This window comes from Miniopterus schreibersii (genome assembly GCF_964146895.1).
Source record: "Miniopterus schreibersii genome assembly, chromosome: 1".
NCBI classification, from domain to species: domain Eukaryota; kingdom Metazoa; phylum Chordata; class Mammalia; order Chiroptera; family Miniopteridae; genus Miniopterus; species Miniopterus schreibersii.
Window position 1 is genome coordinate 153401223 of NC_138101.1, and position 23213 is coordinate 153424435.

At 37.5% G+C, this 23213-nt stretch overlaps 1 protein-coding gene across 1 annotated transcript in view; it reads left to right on the top strand.

The window, feature by feature from the left end:
- The window catches only part of UNC13C (unc-13 homolog C), a 462926-nt gene extending 439949 nt beyond the window's left edge, over positions 1 to 22977 (top strand). The window contains exons 30-32 of the mRNA XM_081120504.1: positions 16920 to 17012; positions 18442 to 18601; positions 21129 to 22977. Of these exons, the coding sequence (XP_080976630.1) occupies positions 16920 to 17012; positions 18442 to 18601; positions 21129 to 21414 (539 nt within the window). The 3' untranslated portion in view covers positions 21415 to 22977. The remainder of the gene's footprint in view (positions 1 to 16919; positions 17013 to 18441; positions 18602 to 21128) is intronic.
- The last annotated feature ends 236 nt before the right edge of the window (positions 22978 to 23213 follow it).

A 23213-nucleotide genomic window follows, 5' to 3' on the forward strand; every position in this document is an offset into this window, starting at 1 on the left:
CCAAAGCATTACCTGCTGACATACAAACAAAATTCTAAAATATTTTAAATTTGTTTATTTTCTCAAGTAAAGTGAACTTTCCTTTGCAAATATGGTCATATTATTGATTTCTTCAAATGTTGGCTCTTCCACTTATTAATTATGTAACATTGGTTATTTATTTCTGTATGCCCAAATTCCTTCATTTGTAAAATGATAACAATAGTACCCCTTGAGTGTGGCTGGTGAGAAGATTAAATCAGTCAACATATGTAAAGTTCTTAGAACAATGCCTAGTACCTAGTAAGTACTTCATAACTGAATTCTTAATTTTGAAATTAGTGATATTTAATTATTTTTGTTTAAATTAACAAGGTAATTGTGTTTTCATCTCTTATTTTCCCAAGAAAACTACATCGAAATACATTTTTAACTACTCATGCTAAGAGGGCTTTGGGTGATGCAAATGCATAACATTTCTCTCTGGAAATAATTAATAATTCTTAGTTTCTGTTTGTTTCACTCTTTGGCTCATTTGAACAGACTCAGTTTTCAAATGACTTGTACTTCATATTGTATAGAACTGAAAAATAATCTATTAATTTTATTACTCACCCGGTTTTTTGAAAATTATTAAATGAAGTAGCTAATAGATTTCCTCACAGCAAACAAATGTTAAAAATGAAAATTACTTTAAGAACTTTCAATGAAATAAATGTATTCAATAGCAGTTATATTTGTGTATTTAGGTTTTGGTTTGACTGTTTTGACTGAACTAACCAGTAAATTTGGTCAATCAATCAACATGACTGAGTGTAGCTCAATTGTACAGGGTTTCAGCTACTTAGCCTAAAATTTCAAACTAGAACTGTTTGTACATTCCATGTTAGTTTCATTTGTACTGGCATATAAGTATGCCAATTCCAGAAAGTTGCATTTTTAGTGGCATATAAGTATGCTAATTCTTTCTACCAGAAGTGTTACCTTTAAAAGATTCTACTATATCAATGCCAAATGTGCTGCTCTGTGACTTTTAGATAACTTGTCTCCACAAGGAAGCCGACTACAAGAGGTCAATCAATTTTAGTGTATTTAGTTTTGTGACAGTTTTTTTTCTTTCCCATTTGTGAACTGGAATTTGAATAAAGAGTCTATCAGATGACTGTAGGTCCCAGACTTGCTCTGAGGAGCTAACTTCTGCTATGCACATGCATATACACATACACACTGACTCAAGAGGCAAAACGAGAGAAGTCACCAGGGACAAGGAGCATGATCGTCTGTGAAGTATTACACAGGCAGAACTGGGTGCCCAGAGGAGGGCCGGAACCAAGGGCAGCAGCAGTGTGCCAGAGAATCCTACCAAGTTCGTTAGGATACCAGAGCTAGAGGACAAACCCTCCTTCACCGTTAGGACCCAAAAGAAAGACATTCCACACACAGCACCTCCAGGTCAGAGCTCCTGCAGCTTCAGGCCCTCCATGCAGGGAGTTATCTTAGTTTAAGGCTTGGAATCCTCTGCTTATAAACCTCACAGATATGTCTGGGGCAAAATATATGGAAGAGGGGGAAGAACTATTAGGCATAGAGAATCATCCTAATCCTTGCACTGCAGAGGGGGCAAGGGAGTCCAGCTGTGTGTAATGCAATAATTACAAGAGCTGAATTTTTATCTTCTCAGAGGCTGCCAACCTACTGCCTAACACATAGTATCAGAGATATCACAGAGACTGCTAACTAATGATATTAGGTGGTTGAACACTGAAAACATTATATAAAAGTTTTATTCTGACTCTATATAAATACTATTTCATCCAGCCAATAGTATAAGCCATTTTCCAATTATATCAAACTTTCATGGAGCACAATAATGATTTTTTTAATTGAAGTATTATATGTATATTCCAGCAAGATAGAGTTTGGCTTAATATTAGGGGGAAGTACTGACCATTGAAGCTCTCCAGTAAAGGAATGGGATACCTTTTTACATAGTGATGTCTACATGACAGAAAATAGTCAAGCTAAAGCTGATCAAAACTTTCCAGGAATGTTGTAGAAAGGACACATGCAATGAATGAGTGGAAGATTTTAGCCTCTAAGGTCCTTTTTAACTCTGAGTCTATAAGATGCTTTGAGGTTTAAAAATTCAGAGTACAAAATCTATCGAGGTCCTGAGTACAGTCTTACAGTTTATTATCTCCAGAGACATGTTGATGCACACAAAGTATGATTTAGGTGCATTTAGGTTCTGTTGAATCAAGCTGAAGGAAACAGCCATAGGGAATATAGTCAATAATATTCTAATAACTATTCATGGTGTCAGATGGGTGTGAGATTTATTGGGATGATCACTTAGTGAATAATGTAATGTCTACTCACTTAATGTATATCAACTGTAATTGAAAAATAAAAATGATTTTAAATGGAAAAAAAATATTAACGTTTTCCTAAAAGAATTTAGTGAATATATACTGTATTTAGTTTAAGCACTGTAAAACTTGAGCTCTAAAAGTGAAGCCCATTTCTGTTGATTTGGTGTTATAATTTTTATTAAATTTCCTAAATTTTCCTTCTGTCTTTAGAAAAATTTGGCTGCTCCCATATGAGACACTACTTTAAGCATTAAGATTCACCTCCTAAAGTTTACACCAAACATTCATAAAGCATTTGTTACCAAGCAGGTACTCAGTAGATGTTTGCTCTGAGAGGACATGCAGGTCATCAGGCTGTTAAGCTAAATCAAATGGCTGTTTGCATTACTCTACTTAGAGCTACCAGGTAAAGAATAGCTCAGTGTTCCCTACTTGCTCTTTAGAATGATTATAAAGGACATAATGGGGAAAAATAGAGAAACAAAAATTAGGTTATGTGGTCAAATTTGTTCTGGGACCTCTGACTTAAAAAAGTTAAACAGTTTTCCTTAATTTTTAATTTGCTAATGGATATAATGGGCAGTATTTCCACATATATATTTATTCGTGTAAATCTCTTATTTAAAAACCTATTTGGTAAAGATTACTCAATGCTTTTTATAAATATTGATTAAATTAAAATGCACACATACATACTCGTGAGTTTAAAGAGTTTGTTTTTCTTCAAAAATGACTTCAGGGTTATTTGTCTGTTTTGTTCATTTCTGTACTCCTGGTGCATGATGCTCAATAAATATTTATTAAATGACTAATCAGCGATTGTACTACTGCAAAAAGACCGACAAAAAGTCTATTCTATTATTCTTCCCACCACCCTACTTCTTCCTGCTTAAGCACCTTGTGATAAGAATCAGATCTTAGAGTAATAGCAGATTTTAGAGTTCAAATAGATCTGTATTCATGATCTTACCCGATCCTCATGGAAACATAGGTAGAGAAATACTATCATTCCTATCTTAACAATGGAGAAAATAGAGGTTCGGAGAGGTTCAAGACTCACTCAGACACATCAGTAGTGATCAGGACACAAATCTCAGTCTCAAGATTCTACATCCAATACATTTTCTACTAAGCTTGAGCATTTATGCCAGTTTCAGAGATGCAATCAGGACATGTTAAAGCCTGAGCAATTTTCTGTACATTTGGCTCTCCCTTCTTTTGCTTTGGTTTTATATCTTTTATAAGCCTGCAGTGTAATTTATATTTCCTCAGTAGTTTCTTGCAATCATTCTTACCATTTTTATCTACAATTATATAAAGGGTAAAATCCTTTTCTCTAACTCTAGTAAGACTGTCCAAGTTTTGAAAATAAAACTCTCTAGTAATATTTGACCACTGTGAATCCAGGGCCCTGGAAAGACCTTAAGAGAACAATTGTTCCTACAGTTGTCAAATGTTTAAACCATACAAAATACATTGTTGTCAATCCCTTTCACCTTTTTCACCCATCCCCCTTCCGCCTTCCCATCTGGCAACCATCAGTTTATTCTCTGTATCTATGAGTTTGTTTCTGTTTTGTTTTTTCATTTATTTTGCTTTTAGATTCCACATACAAGTGAAGTCATATAGTATTTGTCTTTCTCTGACTTATTTCACTTAGTTAATACCCTGTAGTCCATCCTATTGTTGCAAATAGCAAGATTTGATTCTTTTTGATTGCTGAATAATATTCCATCGTGTATATGCCCTGCATCTTCTTTGTCCACTCATCTTCCTATTGTAAATAATGTTACAATGACTGTAAGGGTTCATGCATCTTTTTGAATTAGTGTTTTAGATTTCTTTGAATAAATATCCAGAAGCAGACTTGCTGGGTTATATGGTAGTTCTATTCTTAATTTCTGGAGGAACTTCCATACTGTTTTCCACAGTGACTCTATCAATTTACAGTGCCATCAAGAGGCATGAGGGTTCCCTTTTCCCCACATTCTCACCAAGACAGCACTTGTTGTTTTGATTATTTTTGTTTGTTTTTAGAAAGAGACTTAATAGATGTAACTTAGCAAACATATGATATTTATTAACCCTTTATTCTACTTGCTTTGGGCCAGAAAAAATAATGGATGCCTACTCTAGGGTGTCTTAATCTAATTCACCAGGGCATCGGTAAGGCTAGGACCATAAGAAGGTCATTTGAAGGCAGCACATATTAGTGTGGGAATGTTGCAGATCCTGGACTTTTCCTTGATCTTATTAGAAGGAGGCCTCCATAAATTCCAAAAGAATAAAATTGTTATCCAAGGAACACTGGGTAGAAAAGAGAAGTCTAGGGAAGGATCCTGATGGAGGCATATGATTTAGAGAAAAAGGGATTTGCTATGGGTATCAAATGGTATCACCAAAGACAAAGATGTAGGAATAGGCAGGCTGTGCTCAGGGCATGGACAGCAGGCCAGACTGGCTGGAACAGAGGTCGAGTTTGAAAACAAGATGAGCTCAGGTAGATGAAATCAGATTCTAGGAGACCTATTAGATTTCTTTGTCCATATAGTACTTTCATAGTGCTGAATGCATAATTGGAGCACCTGAATACTCACTATTTACTTTCTGGTGCCTTATTTTTTCAGGTGCTTATTGATCAACAACATTTCTGAATTATGAAACATCCTTTTCATTATCTTGTGTGTGTTTTCTTATATTAGAGAAATAATTTTTCTCTCCAAAAAAAAAACCTGTTTTTTCATACCTTGAGAGAACCCAGAGAATGAATGATCATTTATTCATTCATGGTACTAAAGCTAGCTAAGCATTTATCAAGAACCAATCACTATTCTAGATGTTGGTGACAGAGCACTGAATACTTCAGCCCCTACTCTCATGTAGTCTACAATCTAAGGGATTAAGTCATATTAGGATGAATTTGCTACATTGTTACAAACAATTCTTTCATTTCGAAGAATATGTGGCAGGCCATGCAATGGCTATGAGTAAAATAAACCAAGCAACAAACATATTTTGATGATCTATATGTGAGGAACTCTGCTGGGTACTACAGGGAATTTAGAGGTCTGTAAAATAGAGTTTGTAACATCAAAGAAAAGATAACTTCCTGGGGGAACAGGCCATAAACAAATGTATTTGATATTCCAAGCGAGGCCTATAAGAGCGTTATAGGACAGCGCTAAGGGTTTAGAGGCGAGAGAGTGCATGCTGGTGAGAATGGGCCAAGACACAGGAGGAGAAAGACCCAGCTTGGCACTGAAGGATGGGTAGGGTGTGGATAGTCAGCAACAAGCAGAGAAGAAAAGAAAGACGTAAAAGTTGGTGTAGCAATTACCTCATTTGCATCAGCTTCTTTTATAGGCCACTAATAAAAATTAATTTTGACTTTCGTTGACTTTGTCAGCAGAAAAAAGTATTAAAGTTTTGCTGATCACAGAGAGTACACGACTTCCTCCGATTATGACCTGTTTGCTCTTTCATTTTGGGGGGCATGGTTGAACAGCCCAGACATCTATCTCACTTCCCCCTTACCCTAACCTAAAGGAGTTTTGTCAGTACTGTTGAATTTAACAACAGGCAGAAGGAAATAAAATCAGCCAGGTGCAATCCCAGGGCTACCACCATTCATCTAAGGTCCTATTCCCCTTCAAAATGAAGAAGTGGACACACAAAGAAAAGGAAATAGTGAGGATGAGAACTGCCTGGTCTTTGCAGTTTTTTGCAGTGATTTTTCCACCCATGTCCCATCTGGGAAAAAGGAGAGGACTGACTTTCACTCTCCCCTGCTTCCCTCCTCCTGTGATCCCACAGCCAGCTAGCCCCCCAGTCCTCTATTCCTGCCCTCCTCACTAGCCCCTCTTGGCTGGTTCTGCCTGGCTTACACTCAACAGGCAACATTTTCTCCATCAATTAACAGCTATTGAGAAGAGATTAGTTCCTTAATGGCCTCTGAGGACCAAGAAAGCATCCAAAGGAAGCAGAGCTCTAGGTGGTTTCCATGGAGCTGTGCAGCCGAGAGGCAGAGGGTAACTTTATTTCTGAAACACCTTAATTACCATAATAGCTCCTTAACACACTACCCAGAGGTAATAAACACGATTATTTCTAGTTTTCAATGAGAATAATAGATTAATTTCACTGGACTAAAAGTGAGACAGAGTCAAAGCAATTAAGAATAGAAAGAGAATCCTCCCACCCCCAGCCAACTTGCTGGAAATGAGACACAGGCATATCCTTTAAGTGGTTACCACCATCTAATATCATGTAGATAGAATATGTTAATATTGTTATTTTTAGATTAGGTTGTCAAGAGATTCTATGTTTTTAAGTATTTTTTACCTTCAGTAAAATAGATGTATAGAAATACATAAAACAAAGACCCACAAAAGTCAGCAAATAGAACTTTGCCAGTCACCCCAGAAGCTTCTCCATGTGCCCGTCCCAGTCACACCCTCACTCTCCCTTCAAAAATAACCACGTTCCTGTCTTTGATAGCAATCACTCCCTTGTACCTCCTTATAGTTTTATACCCAAGAGTTTCATCTCGTTCATTCTTTTTATCTGACGTTTTCAAAGTCCCTTTATTTACAAGTTCCTCCTCCATCTCTCTTTTCTTTACAATTTATCTTTTGAAGAACATGGGCTGCTTTGTTACAGAGTCTCCCACAGTCTGGATTTTCCTGAGTGAGGATGCGGAGTGCGATTCAACGTGTCCTTCTGTGTTTCTGCAGATTGGCTGCTTGGTCCAGAGGCTTGACTGGACTCAAGTTCCACCCCTTAGCAAAACAACTGGTAGGATCAGGGTGGAGAGTTCATAGGGGCTAGGTTGCTCCTGCACCCTTCAGTCCTTACTTCATGCTCTATGCACTCTCCTGTTCTTGGTTGGGAGGACCCCCTGCCATTCCCAGCTGTTATCTCAAATTGGTCCTCGGTACCTTTTAGTTGGCTAATTTGGGGTTCTCTGATTCTCAAGTCTGTCAGATGTCCCCGTGCTTTCTCCCACACAGACACCAGTTACACAGAAGTCTTGTGGCTGTTGGTGGTGCCTCTTGCATCCTCATATTTAGGGGTTCATGGGGCTACCTTGGCACCTGTTTCATGGCAAATGGTTTCCTTGTTTTTTTTATTTCACTAAGTAGTTGCTCTGTGTGTCTTTATGTAGATTTAGGAAGATCCAAAATTAGGCTCTCACTATCTTAGCCATCTTCAAAGACTTCTGTGTGATTTATTTTATCATATTCTACGTATTGTTGAAGGAATCGATTTTTGAATTTTTATAAGAAAACTATTCAATATTTAGAAAATCACTTTACTGGCAACTCTGAGAGAACATACTTATTCCATATATTGATACATATATATATATATATATATATATATATATGGTCTGATTGTTTATTATTCCATAATTAAATTGCTGCTTGAACCCTGTTTGTAGGTTCATTCATCCCCATATATAGAAATTATTTCAGTTGCTAATATTCTAGCTCAGATCTATAACCATTTCCACCCCACACATGGACAGTTAGGATGTAGAGAACTTCTTTGTTTAAATAGACCTTCTTAAAAGCTCACCCCTAAGCGTGACTTTTCTCTACCTGCCTTCCGGAATACAACACTTCCACTATCCTCATTACCAAAATCTAAGTGTTCATTCCCACTACTCATAGATCCTTAGATATCCTCTGGCCGAAGATGCCTGATACCCAGGTATCCAGGCCTTTGATCTGTTTCTGATGCTTAAACTCCTAGTTTATTGATCTGAGAATTGTACCCCTGCTCATCTCTTTATAAAGTCAGCCTTTTCTTCATCGGCCCCCATTGTCATCATGTCCTGGCATTGTATATACCATATTGTATATCATAGTGTGGCCTGATTTTTTCCAAAAACATGATATAATGTAACACCTTCAGGTGTCATTTAAAAATTTCTGAACGTATGAGTTTTATAGAATGTATAATTTCCCATCACATAGGTGAACTAAACTGTACTTAACCAGGCATCTAACACATCTAACACATCTAGGTTATTTTTGATTAAAAAGAAAAAAACAACTAAAAGCTTTAAATTGCATTTATTCTTAAACCAGAAAAGTCGCAGTGGCAACAACTCCAGGTTTAGGTACAGATTTTCTTGTAACACCTTATTTGGTATAAGTTTTTTGGGATCACTGATATCTCTATCCTTAAGAGGCCACTCCTGTGAGGGTGGACTCCCCTCTGATCTTTCTGAAGTCAGCAATTCCTCTTAAGACCATGTTATTTCTGGTGGGATAATATTTCCATTCAGTATCTTCCAGGGCCAGCACAGGGCAGCCCTGTGGCAGCAACATCCTGGAAGATACTGAGCTGCTCACAGATGCTATTATTCTGAAAGGCCATTGAAGAGAAATGTCATTATAATAGATGACATGCGAAAAATCAAAACAGAGTCCTCCCTATGCTTTAAGAAAAAGTAGAGGCTAAAGCCTGATTAATAAATGACCTGAACCCAGGCCTACCTTAAAACAGCTTTGTTCTCTATGTTGAGATAAGTAATTCTCTCATCTCCAAAGGATGGTACATCAGCAGGGGACATTGTCAGGGTTTTGTTTCCAGCTGGGGGTTAGGAGCCACTGCCTTAGACACAGGCCACAGGAAATACTAGGTAGGGAGAGGCTGTTGGGGGGCAGGGGCACAAGTAAACAGTGGCCCTAGGGAAGGGTCTGATAATCCACATCCTGTGCCTGACAGCAAGACAGCCTACTCAGTCCAGGTCTAGATCAAGTGGCTGAGAGCCGAGAGGGCCACTTTAGGAAAAGGGCAACTTCAGCGATGCAGAGTGGGATCACTGAAATTGGTCTTTGAGGGTCAACCCTGGCCCCAGGCCCCAAAGGAAGCTCTCCCTGACACTGGGCAAGTCCACCCCTGGTCTCCAGTATGTGCTTGTCCTATGTGCTGCCCAAGCTCCCTACCTTCCCTATCATAGCACACATCCCCCTGGATGGTGAGTGCCCGTCTACTTCCCTACCGCTCTGTGAGCCTATGAGCTTCTACAAAGGTTTGCGTGTGTTGTCTGGGAGCCACTATGCCTGTAGCTCCTATCCTTGGCAGCATATCCAGACACCTGCAGAATTTTAAAATGTACAAATGCTGGAGCTCCACCCCAGAGATTCTAATCTAATAGGCCCAGAATGAAGCTCATATCTATATGTTTTTTAAAGTCCTCAGGTGTTTCTAATGTACAATCGGAAGGGTGGAAATCAGGGTCTTAAGCCACCTTTAGTGCCGGAGAGGTAGGAACCCAGTAGGTGGTTGATGGATGCCTGAGTGAATGAATAAATGACTCAGTGATGGTTTCAGTCAACTAGGATTCAGCTAGATCAGAGCAGGAACTGGTCAGACTTATGTGGCTCCAAGGCTTCACTGCTTTGTTAGCAACGTGGCAAGTTAAATATATTGATAACCAAATATATCAATAAGCAAAGTAGATAAATAAACAAAAGACAAGAAGGAAAAGAAAAGGTTCTCGTGCAGCATGTTTCCAGGGAACACAGCAATACATGTTCCCTATATATGCAGGGAAGTAGAAGCATATCTATCCTGTTTCTCTTCTCACAAATGTTATCCATTCTGCCCATAACAGTTCTTTCCATGTTGTTATGTTGTCCTTGCTAAATTAGATTAGATTAGACCTGTTGTTGATTAAAATGTCAGAGCAATAGGCTCTTACCAAGCTCCGACACCTCTTCTGCAGGGCAGTGAATTTGTGCATGCCCGCCTCCTGCGGAGTAGCTGCCTCAGAGTGATGTGAGAAGTGCATTTTACCATTTCTACACTAGCCTCTGGTTCTTCAGTTTTTGGCTTGCAATGAAGTCTTTGGTATTCAATGATCTCTCAGCCAAAGCTCTGACCCTGGGACTCACTGTTGCTAACTGCAATCATCTCTTGGATCTGTTTGTGGCGTTGTCCGTAACAGAGCTAATTTTTTTAGGCTTTTGCTGCTGCTCCCTGAGAGCATTCTGCTGGGTGAGCATTCTTGACTGGTTATCTGAGGAAATCAGTTGTGTTCTGCTGTCACCCAGGTATCTATTACCGGATCACTGTGGACACTGCTCCACCTTCCCATCAGTGCACATTACCAAGCTTCCTCCCGATGCATTAATTACTTGATCACATGCTGCATTCAGCAATTTGTTTGTGGTATCTGCGGGGAGGGGCAGATAGCACCCCGGTCAGAATGACAGCCACGTCCGCGCAGTGTGTATTCTCGCAGAGAGGGAAAGCACAGGGTGTTATATCTTGAACTGAACTCATTATCCCTATTTTCCTACTCTAATCTTCTGGTTCTTTTCAAATATTTAAACATTTTAATTAACAAGTGGTAAATGCTCACCAAAATCCAATCAGATAATATGAAAGTGTACAATGGAAAAGCTAAAACACCCAGCTGATTCCATCCCTGCTGTGTGTACTTTCAACTTCATTCTCCCAGACCATCAATCACACACATAAAACTTACCTTCTTCTACCCCCACCCAAAAATTGGATAACATGCATACTGTTGGACTATTTGATCTTTTATACACATCATTTCATATCTTATAGATTTCCTTTACTTTTTTAGTGTGGATTTATAATATTTCATCATAACATGTATGATGATATACTATTTTACTACTTATAAATATATAGGTTATAGCTAATTAACCATGATAAAAATGTTGCCGTTAACATCTTAAGTTATATATGTCTTTGTGTATTTATGTAAGTATTTCTGTATGACAGACTCACAGAAAACAAATTGCTAGGTCAAAGGAGATCAAGAGTTTAATATTGTAATAACAACAACAATATGAAAGACTGTCTCTGTGCCAGGTACTTTTAATAAGTTTCTTGCAGGTGATAACTCATTTTATCATTACAACACTTGAATGAGTTGGGTACCTCTATTATTCCTGCTTTACAAATGAGGTAATTGAAGCACAGAGAGACTAAGTAACTTGCCCAAGGTTACTCAGCTACTGTGTGGTGGAGCCTGAATTCAAATCCAGACAATACAGCTTAGAGACAGAATTCTTACCTTCTATGCACACTGCCTCATGACTATGTTGCATCTCCAACACTTAGGTCCCAATTAACATTATCCTACTAGCTTTGTCAGATTGTGGATATTGTTTTTTAAATTTAACATTGTAGCTATTTTATTTATTTTTATTTCTTAATATATCTTTATTGATTTCAGAGAGAGGGAGAGAGAGAGAGAAACATCAATGATGAGAGAGGCATCATTGATCGGCTGCCTTCTGCATGCCCCCTACTGGGGATGGAGCCCACAACCTGGGCATGTGCCCTGACCGGGAATCGAACCTCAATCTCCTGGATCATAGGTTGATGCTCAACTGCTGAGCCACACTGGCTGGTCCACTGCAGCTATTTTAATCTTGGTGTAACCTTGTGATGCAATAAAGTTTGATCAGTAGGAAAAAACACAGCAACACATGATGAGGCAGAATATTAGTAAGTGCCAAGACGGGTGGCATAGGAACACAGAAGTGACAGCAAACAGTGGAGACTAGAGGAACTGCAAAAGCCACGTAAAGATGGCAGAGCTTGGAAGGGGGTAGTATTTGAATATGTATGAAAGGAAGGCTAGTGGGAAAGGATACAGTCGAGGGCATAAGAGAGAAATTATGCTGCAAAATGAGATGACAGAAAACTAAATGAGAAAGAAGTGAGCAAGTATGGACAACACACTCAAGAATTTCAATGATTAAAGATGAGAAATAAGGCAACATCTAAAGAAATCAAAGTTCAATGTGAAGGCTGGTTGAGTTTTAAAAAATATTTCTGAATTAATCTCTGTAAAAATTTATAGGACTCGCGAAAGATGCTGCTATTTATAATCTATCAAAATCTTCTGTAAAAATATATGGCTATATTGTTTCAAACTTCTAGGATCAGTAGTTTAAAATTTTAATTTATTAAATTATGTGGTTTGGCCAATATTAAATCAAACTCTCTTGATACAAGTTTTAAAACATTTTTTAACTAGGTTTATTAATATTTATTATAAAGGTGTAGCATATACACATTGGAAAACTCAGAACAATTAAACTTTATATTCATCTTGTATTTGTTTTAAATACTTCAGAATTTTATTTTTTTTAATTTTTTTATCCTTACCCAAGGATATTTTTTCCATTGCTTTTCAGAGAGAGGGGAAGGGAGAGAGAAAGAGAGAAACATAGATGTGAGAGGGACACACCAATTGGTTGCCTCCCGCACACACCCCGACTGGGGCTGGGGATTGAGCCTGAAACCAAGGCACATACCCTTGGTCGGATTCAAACCCAGGACCCTTCAGTCCTCAGGCCAATGCTCTAACCACTGAAACAAACCAGCTAGGGCTAAATACTTCAGGACTTTATATTCAATTATGTATTCCTTTCATATAGCACTTCAACATAAGTACTTTATATAATATTATCAACTTTTTGTCAATATGTTATGCTTATATTCAACCACATAGATATTTCATAATTTATAAATTTATTCCTCAATTATAAAATATTTTATTTCTAATATTCAATATTTTAAATAACATTTTTCCACATAAACTATTTCTGTATGTAGAATTATATTTTGAATAGAAGTCCATCACGGAATTACTGAACCCAAAGCTGAATATTTAGAAAGCACGTAATACCCAAGTAGCTTTCCCACTAAAAATTAGTTCTTTTTTCTCATCAAAAGTGGATTTGAATATTAGATTTTCCACAAAATCTCTAGAGTTTTTTGTATTTGTGTAAAACCTTTGCTAATATAATAGGTAATACTAAGTATTTTATTTCAGTACACATTAATTTGATTACAAAAACTTTAAAATATTTTCAATATTTATTAACTACTTGAATTTCTCCTTTTGTGAATTGTCTGTTTATGACCTTTATTCATTTGTTTACTGGCAACTTAGAGTATATCAATCTGTATGATGTACATTACAGATAGTAACCCTCTATGGCATTTGTTGCAAACATTTTCTGTTGATTACTTGCATATGTTTTTTTCCCCTAGAAAAGCAATCACCTGGCTGCCAGAGCCTGGCACTCGCAGGATGCTTGTGTGTGGGCTGTGCACACCCGCTGCTGTCGGTGGGACTGCAGGCGCGGGTCAGGGTGGGTAGGCCGGCTGCTCGCCCACTGCCTCTGGGGGGCCACTTGCCTGCATCCCCAGGAGGGGCCTTTCAGGAGAACAAAGCCTGGGAGGGGGCTGCTTGCTCGCCCCAGCTAGCAGGTTAGAGGAAGCGTGCAAATATGTCACCCGCCAGTGCTGGCACTAGCAATGTAGGAGGAGAGCACAGGAATGGCTCCTGCCAGCACCTACATCCCTAGAGAGTCTCAAAAGCCTTCTGCCCCTCTTGAAGCTTTTAAGGTTAGCAAAAAAATCTTTTTCACATCTGATCTAGGCTCTCTTCAAACTGGTGCTTTTGTGCTGAGTCCCAGGGTGAGTGAGTCTGTGTGTGAGCCCTTGAAGGCAGAATCTCTGGGCCCTGCAGCCCTACTGTTCTCCTAGGTGTAGGCTCTGTTGGCCTGGCGATTTTCAGAGCCAGACATTTTGGGGGCTTGTCTCTCTGGTGCAAGCAGATTCCAAGGGTTGGGATGCCTGATGTGGGAGATGCCTTGCTCTTCAGGAAGGGGGAAGCTCCGTTTTTTGTTTGTTTTTCTGTTTGGTGGTTTGCACGGGGGCGGGGGGGGATCCTTCCCCATTGTGGGTTGCTGTGCCAGGGGTAGTGTTTTTGGCAAGAATGTGTCTCTGCCTCTCCTACCCATCTCAACGTGGCCCTTTTGTCCTCTGTTGTGTGTGAACAGAACAGATGAGCAGTGACCAATCAACAAACTTTGAAAGAAGTGTTGTGGTTGGTCGCTGGTGATACATATCTCTTATTTACATAGTGACTTGTGGACTAAAATACTAGCAGCAAAGTTTTTATTTTATGCAATGATACATATTTAATGTACCATGATGACTGAAATTTGAACGTCTGGTTTGGAGACAGGCATTATTGAACTAAACTGTGGGAATTGGAATCCGGGCATATCAACACCATGCAAAAAGAGGCTGCTTGATTATTTAATCAACCAATAAATATAAATTGGCCACTTAATATATATCAAAAGAATACTACAAGTTTATTGTATGAATTAGCAATAAAAAGTATGAATTACTACGTTAATAGAGGTCTCCTGCCATTATGGAATGTAGTTAGGAAGAAAGACATCTGCATAATTAACTGCAAAATAAGATGTGCTGTAGTGCTAGGGAGGAATATAAACTCCAGGCCACGGAAGCACAAACCTGGCACTCGAAAGTGACAACTATGAATAGCATGACAATGGCAATAATTCTAGTAATGATAAACCCTTTTAAACCAGTTGTTTCTACTCTATTACTTTCCTAATTCCATGTTTTTAGGGTTTGCCACATTAAGCAGTCAGTTCTCAAGACTACGTTTGCCTTGATTGAGCAGTAAATTTCACATTTTGTGTTAGAAAAGGAAATGTGCACTTGAGAGTCTAGTAAATGTTTCCACCCGGGAGGTTTCACAAAAGTGTTCAGGCACTGCTGAGTATATAAATGCGATTTTTAATGTTTTTTCTTCCCAATGCAACTGTCCGTATCTCTTTGGAAAACACACACACAGGATGTACAAGTGGAAGACTACGGAAAAGCAGTTTGTGAAAGGGGAAAACTTACATCTGTGCATTTAAAGAACACCTTTTAAAAGGTTTTAGGAACATTACTTTAGCTGTTAGTTGTTTTAAAACAGCTTAAGATTTTTCCTCCATAACAAAGGGCACCAAACAGAAAGATATTTTCCATCATAGAAATCTCTCAAATTCTGTAACAACACAACGAAAGCCTTTAAATTACCTTGGCAATTAGAAACTCAGGTGAAGAAATAATACCTGGTGAGTGGTTTGATGGAAGGCTTTTCTCAAAAACAATATATATGTATACAGGGTATCCCAAAAATGTATACACACTTTGAATAATTATTAATTCCATTGGGTTAAATCTGAAAAGAAACATCAATTGAGCTATCAGCTGCTGAAGTGTGTATAAATTTTGGGGGACATCCTGTATATATCAAGAACTGGCCTGACATCACTTTTTTATGTTTACACTAGCAGAAACCAGCTATTGCTACATTACTGCTTATAGTAATACATGAAGATCACCCATAAAAGTTCTAACCACAAACCCAAGCACTGAGCAGACTTTAAACCTTAGTACAATACCAGAGGCAATTTTGCAACCTGGATGCATTTTCAGGATGCTGAGAAGCCTTTTCTCATTAACTGATTTCAGTAATAATGAAACAAACAGTCATTTTACCAGGTTCTTGGTTAATGACAGTTTTTAATAGAGGGGAGCAGTTTCTCCTATTAAATATTTGAGGGCTATAAAATCTGCCATCACTATTCTACTGGACCCAGAAAGTCTTGGGGTAGAAAGTAGGAATTCTGAATTTGTTAGGAAGAGCTCCAGTCACTCAGAAGTTGTTTTCTTGGAGTCTTTGATCTAGATATAGATAACTGTAATATCGATGGATCTTTACATAATTTTTATATGTGAGCTTTATGGATGAATGTTCAAGGGGTTTAATAACTATGAAACATTTTGTTATTGAGTTATAATAAACTTGGATCCATTTGCTATTACATAGGCTTTATAACAGCTGTTATATAGGAAGGCACAAAATATTCTACATTTTAAAAAGTTATCTATTTTTATTCTCACCACAATGCTGCCAGGTAGGTGCTTTTTTAAAAATGTTTTAAATATTTTACTGTTTTAATTATTTGTAAACAGCTCAGTAATTTATTTTAAGCAAAATCTCATTGAACATTTACTTTTTAGTTAGTTCTGTGATATTGCAGGTAATGTTAAGAAATGAGGAACAGCTTTATATATTTTTTTAGATGGTAAGGTAAAGGATAGAGTGTATGCTTCTGACTGTAGAAAAAGTGTATTTTTATCATAGAGCCACCACTGGCATAACTGATTTGAATTCAAGTTTATCTGACCCCAAATCACAGGCACTTTCCAATACAACATGCTAAACATCTGACTACTTTTTATGCCATCAGTAGATGTTATAAACATATCATAGAACTTGGTCTCCTGGCGTACTGTGGGCCTCATGAGGGCAGATGCTCTAGAGAGCCAGCTTTGTGTCCCTGGTGCTCTGGCATGGCACATTGTAGCAAAGCTCTTAAAGGAAGGACAGGCAATGACACCTCTTTGTACATAAGCAAGGAATAGAGCTTTATTAAGTGCCTAGAAAGGCAACTGCAAGTTCTTTAACACAATATCTGAGGATCATATGAAATTTTAACTCAATGGGCAAAATATGATTACATATAAGTCTCAAACCCGTATACAACAAATTTAGTGAACACATATCAATATGTATTATATGCTATTAATGAAAAGTACCACTCATTTCCAGGAAGAAACACTTTAAAGTCCCTCATGCAGAAAATGTTGATGTCCAGGCCCTAAACTTCTTCTTACTTGCAGGTCGCTCCTCCAAAGATTCAGTGGGTCAGATATCTGTTCACGTGGACATCACCACCACCCCAGGAACTGGAGAGCATAAAGTCACTGTAAAAGGTATATTTCAGGTCCAGATAGATCTGACAGCTTACTAGACTTTAATTTCTGCAAAAATAATATTAAAATGTAATTTTTATCTCTGTTTTTAAATATGTACATTAAATAATTTAGGGCATGTTTAGAATGTCTTCCTGAACCAGAACTTTTGTTTAAAAACAAATGGCACAGATAATTAACCTATATAATTTGAAATAGCTAAATGGTTTAAATACATTGGTGATTACATTTCAAAACTGTATATTTTGAACATTTTCTCTGTGGTTAATGCTCTGATATATGCTGAAAATTAGTGCTATGGTTGGCTCTATAACTTGTCAATCAAATTTTAGATGTTAAGTCAGTATGTTCTGAATAGTCACATAAGCTGCCTAATTCTTTTTCTATGTAGTTTTCAATAACTGGTTTGATTTTTTAAATGAGTGGTTTAATTTATTCGTTTCATATTGTAAAACACCATCTGAATGCAGGGGTCATCTCAAAGATGAAATTTAATGGTTAATATTTTGCTCAATAGAACCACACTCTAAATAATATCCACTTTATCAAAACCATGGCTTTCTAATATATTTAAAAATTGCATTACCTAATGTATTCCTGTATTATAAAAATAGCACTTCTATAGTCTATAATTATGTACAATAAAGGTAAGCATACAATGTGCATGCCTATACATGCCAGTATCCTAAAATATTGTCACTGTATAGCAAACAAAAACTTTTGCATTAGCTGTTTTAGTAACAAGACACTTCCTTAAGAACATCATCATTAGAGAATGAGCCAAGTAAATATGTGAGAAGGTACATTTAGGAATTATTTATGAAGTCTGAAATTAGAAAACTGTTTGACAATAGGTGATTGGTTAAATGTAGGGTAGAATATTTACAGTTGGAAAATATATAATGAATTAGAAAGATACTCATGATGAACTTAAAAAATACAGCTACTTATAAGACTGCAATATGTTATGATCCCATTCTATATAAAATTAAATATTGAAATCATACACAACAAAATATTTCCTCTGAAAAATTATAGATTTTAAATCTATTTTCTGTATACTTTCTAAATATTTCATGATGAACATAATGACAATTATTAATATGAAAAAATCATGCTTTTACCTGCATAAGAGGAGTGATAACTTTTGATTAGTAACAAATATTTCAATTACAGCTAACTTTTTGCCATGCCAATGCCACACAGCTAAGAGCTGGAAGCTCCATCAACTGTGCATTCCAGAGAGCAAAATATTTTTTCTTCAAGGATATTTTCTTGTCCTTGGGGTTAGGACACTATCAAATGCAAGTTATAGCTTCACACATCATTTTTTAAAACAAAAATTCATTCTAAGGACCAAAGGAAGAGGTAAAGATTCCATACATTCATTTGCTAACACTCTGTCCCCCTTTCCCTTTTTGGTTTTTAGTGATGGCTATTAACAACCTAAGCTGGCAGACCACCACAATGTTCCGCCCCTTTGTGGAAGTTTGTATGCTGGGCCCCAACCTTGGAGACAAAAAGAGAAAACAAGGCACAAAGACAAAAAGCAACACCTGGTCACCCAAGTACAATGAAACATTTCAGTTGTAAGTCATAACCCAGTTCATTGATTCAACCAGGCAATAGCCACTGTATAACTACACTTATTGAGGGCAGGAATGGCGCTGGGCTGGGCTAAGGAAAGCCAACCCTATAGGTTCAAGTATTCTTGTTCATCACTGATCCCAGGCAGATGGAAAGGCTATGTCTTTAGTTCCTTCCATTCACTCAGTATCAGTTCAGTGCCTACCATGGATCGGGCAATATTATAAGCATTGAGGATATATAATAGGATTTCTGCTCTCGTGGAAGTTACTTTCTAGAGATGAGGAATGTATGATAAACAAAATCACAAACAAAAACTTATTGTGATAGTATTATGCAGGGAATTAAAACAGGGCGATGTAAGAGAGTGATTATTTGGTTCCTCAGATTGGGTAGCCTCTCTGCGCATGTGAGTTTTAAAGTGAAACCTGAAAAAATAAAAAGCAGTCATGCAGAGAAGGGTGTTGAGAGCATTTCAGGCTAAGCAAAATTGCTAGCGCAAGGACCCTAAGGCAGGATCCTACCTGGCATATTTAAGAAGCAGTATATAGTAGGCAAGAGAGTGAGGTGAACTGAATTTGAAGAGGGAGGTCAGAATCCAGGGCTTTGCAGTCAGGGTAAAGGAGCTTAGGTTACATTCTCAGCTCAGTAGGAGACCTTGAAGGATTTTCAGCTGAGGGGGTGAGCAATCTGATTTACATCTTTACATGAGTATTCTGTTTGCTGTATAGAGGAAAAAATTACAAGGAAGCAAGACCAAATAGGCAAAGGTAAGTTAGAAGCTCTTTCAATAGTCCAGGCGGGAAATGGCAGTAAGCAGTAGTAAGATTCTGGATATGTACTGGAAGTAGATTCTATAGAACTTGCAGTAGATTGGAGCTGGAACATGAACTGGAGCTAGAACAAGAAAGAGGATGTGATTAGGTTTCTGAAAACATTCAGTTTAGGATGTTTTAAGACAGACTTATTTACAAAGATGTAAAAGTAGAGGAACTACAAGCAATAGTGATGTAACCTGGGCTAATTGTAGCCAGTCTGTTGCCCCTACTGACTTGAGGAAGGAGAGGACGAGCTATTATTAAAACTGGGGAAGTGAAAATTTCATGTGCAGTCGGCCACCTTAAAAGAGCAGTGGCCTTCCATGGAGGGAAACAGCCCACCTGAGGCAGCCTCACAGGCAAGGACCCAGAAACAAAGACTCTGACCTTACTCTTATTGATACCTCTGATTTCCTGATGGGGCTCCCTTTTGGCCAAAATCAGCTGGAAGCCAGAACACAGAGAAACTCTATTGTAGTCCTTCCAGGCCAGCATCCTATTACAGACTACAAAAGGAAAGATGGAGAGTAGATCCAGTTGGGACAAATGGAAGTTATCTGACACTGAACGAAATCAAGGATGCCCCGTAGATTTAGGGTATCATTTGGATAGAGAGTGATTTACTGCGATGGGACAGTAGGGGCAAGAAATAAAGAGATCAAAGATTTTGTTTTAAATATATTGATTTGGAAATGCCTATTGGGCACCCAAGAGGAAATACCAAATATAAAGTTGAATATTAGGAGAATTATCTGCATATACATGAAATTAATCCCATAAATGTAGATGAGCTGACCTAGGGACAGGTAAAGACAGGAGGGAAGTTTGAGTCGATAAAATGCTTGATGAGAAAAAAAAATCACTTGGAAAAAGAAGAGATGTGGAAGCTTGTTCTGCTGAGGAATAGACATGCATTTATCAGAAAATCAGGGATATCTGAGGATGAATTAAAGGCTGGGGGAGAATTATTCTTAGCATATCACCACTCAGCCTTCTACATTATGCTTAGTGGTGCACTGACAAGTTGTCTTGGGTTGTTATTAGTAGAGGCCACCCGCAACCCCACACTTGACAAGCCTAACTGTTGCCATGTGAAGGAACTGGCATTGAAGTGCCAGGCTCTGCTGGAACTAATTCACTCTGGGGATTTGTATCCAATTTAGCATCTTGTAAATAGTGCTTGATAGTCTGTGCAGTGCATTCCCCCGAGAAAAGGCTCCGAGATAGAACAGCATATCCAGGAGCCTGAGGTAAAGAAAGGAGGTTGTAATAACTGACGTTGAACTGGCACAGAAATTCTTCCAAGACATACTCCTTGCCCAAGCCTAGTTCCCATGACCCTGAGCAACCCCATCCTGCCTCTATATCAGTGGGGAGACCCTGCCTCTGATGGTTAAATACAACATAATGTTTTAATTCCAGCATCTACTGATAGGCTCAATATCAAGCACTAAAGCATATTTAGATGGATTTCCTATTTCTATCTAGGGAAAGAAGGAGTTTTTAAGTTAGACTGCAAGTAACAGCTATACAAAGACAATCTAAGTAAGATTTAAAGAATAAATGCATCAGAATAAAATGCAATGATACTCCACTTGCCAATATAATAGTCTGGGCAATGTATAACATTTTTGACAGTATTTTTAGAACTGTATTGATCACTAGGTGAAATAAAATTTTTGCTCAAAATTCATCATTTTAATCTGCACAGCATTCTGGGTAATGAAAACCGCCCAGGGGCCTATGAACTTCACCTCTCAGTTAAGGATTACTGCTTTGCCCGAGAAGATCGAATTATCGGAATGACAGTCATTCAGCTACAGAGCATAGCGGAAAAGGGAAGCTTTGGGGCATGGTATCCCCTTTTGAAAAATGTTTCTGTGGATGAAACCGGTTTGACTATTCTCAGAATACTCTCTCAGAGGACCAGCGATGATGTGGCTAAAGAATTTGTAAGGCTGAAGTCTGAAACAAGGTCTGCTGAAGAGAGTGCTTGAAAGAAATACCGCAGACACCATCTTCGAGAATCCACAAACTGTAATTGTCTGACAACTGCATGCATGTGCAAATACATGGGAATGTTTATTTCACTACCTTTCAGTGTTTGCCAGTACTCACGTGCAATGTGCGCAAGGTATGTGGGAAACCTGCTGAACTTTTATACCATTCCTGGTCTTTGGGAAATTGATGTTCCATGAAGTGCCAAACTTATGATGCAAAGTGAAATATCCAGATCTTTTTAAATGTGTATTTCATTTCATTAACATTTTTTTCATCCATTAAGCATATGAAAATAACAGTCTTTTGAGTTCATCTATTAGTTGTCTTTGTTAAATTCGTTTATATTGCCCATGGATCAGAAAGGACTTGTTACTCAAATTCTGTTTTATTTAGACTTACCTCATTGTAGATGTCTTACAAACGCCCTTTTCTATTATAACTAGAAATGCAGTCACCACTAGAGAGCATTTGTAATTTTATAGTTGCAGATATATTGTGATGATTTTTGCATACAAATTAAAATAGAAATGGTGGGAAATATTTTATGCTGACCAGTTTCCAACCTTTCTGAAATATCACTGTGAAGAAATGCTGTTAAAGCAAACTTATACAAAGCAATGCTAAATAGTTTGTTAACAATGTTTGATATATTGACAAAACTTTGTTCTTCAAAACTGCCAAGGTCACATCGCATTTGTTAAAAAGGTAAGTTGGTGCATTTGCCATCTAGCACTATGTCTTGGCTTTATCAAATTTCATTCTTTACAAAGTCATGAATGGAAGGTTTTAAAAAATTACCTGTGATAAGTGTTTTCCCTCTGACAGTTATGACTAACTCCTAATTACTTAGCACTGTAATCAGTTAAATGCTTTTTTTCTTTTAAAAATATTCAACGATTTGTACTGAATACAGCATTACTATATATTGCACTGGAGCAAAAAGTCTTGTCTTCATCTATTTAATGAAAAATGTAAAGCAGAGTCTGAAGAAATTGCTTATAATTTTGTAATTTATGTTATTTATAAGACCAAGATGCATCAGATGAAATTGGAAAACAATACAACATGGTACATAACTAGGTTGGATTTTGAATATGAAATTGTTTATGAATATTTGCATTTTCTGTATTTTTATGGTTTGACTTTTTAGAGTCTATCTAAATACTTGGCTGTAGAACAGTACTTTGAACTTACTCTCATAACTGTTAGTGGACAGCATATACATGCAGAAACAAGAACTAGTTACAATGATTGTGTTTTGCGAACAAGCTGGTCTGATAATGTTAAGAACAAAATTAGTATTATCATGAATCTCAGAACCATTCTGCTACTGGATATGAAAACAAAGACCAGTTGAGATCCACTAATTCATGTTAAATTGTTAGGCAATTGCTTTGTTAATGACTTCTCCAAATGCATAGTACAGTGTGATCCTCTGGCATATGCATTAATAAATGGATGTATATTGAGCACATGAAACCCTTTACTGTATTTTCTGCCGTCTTATTTAATTCATGCAACATCATTATTTAGGAATAAAAACTTCCGGTATTTTTTTTTAGTTTTTTTGTTTTGTTTTGTTTTTTACTGGCTAGAATAATCTTCACATTGTTTGGTTCTAATATCTCATTAGAATTTGAAAAAAAATTTCCAGTTGTATTCATGGAATCAGCTACACACTACAAGATAATGACACTGAAAACAAGTGAGAACTGATGTATCTCACAGTGTGTCTCTGAATACTGTTAAGACCCATAAGAAAATTCAACATTCATCATGTAAACAAGCAACATGA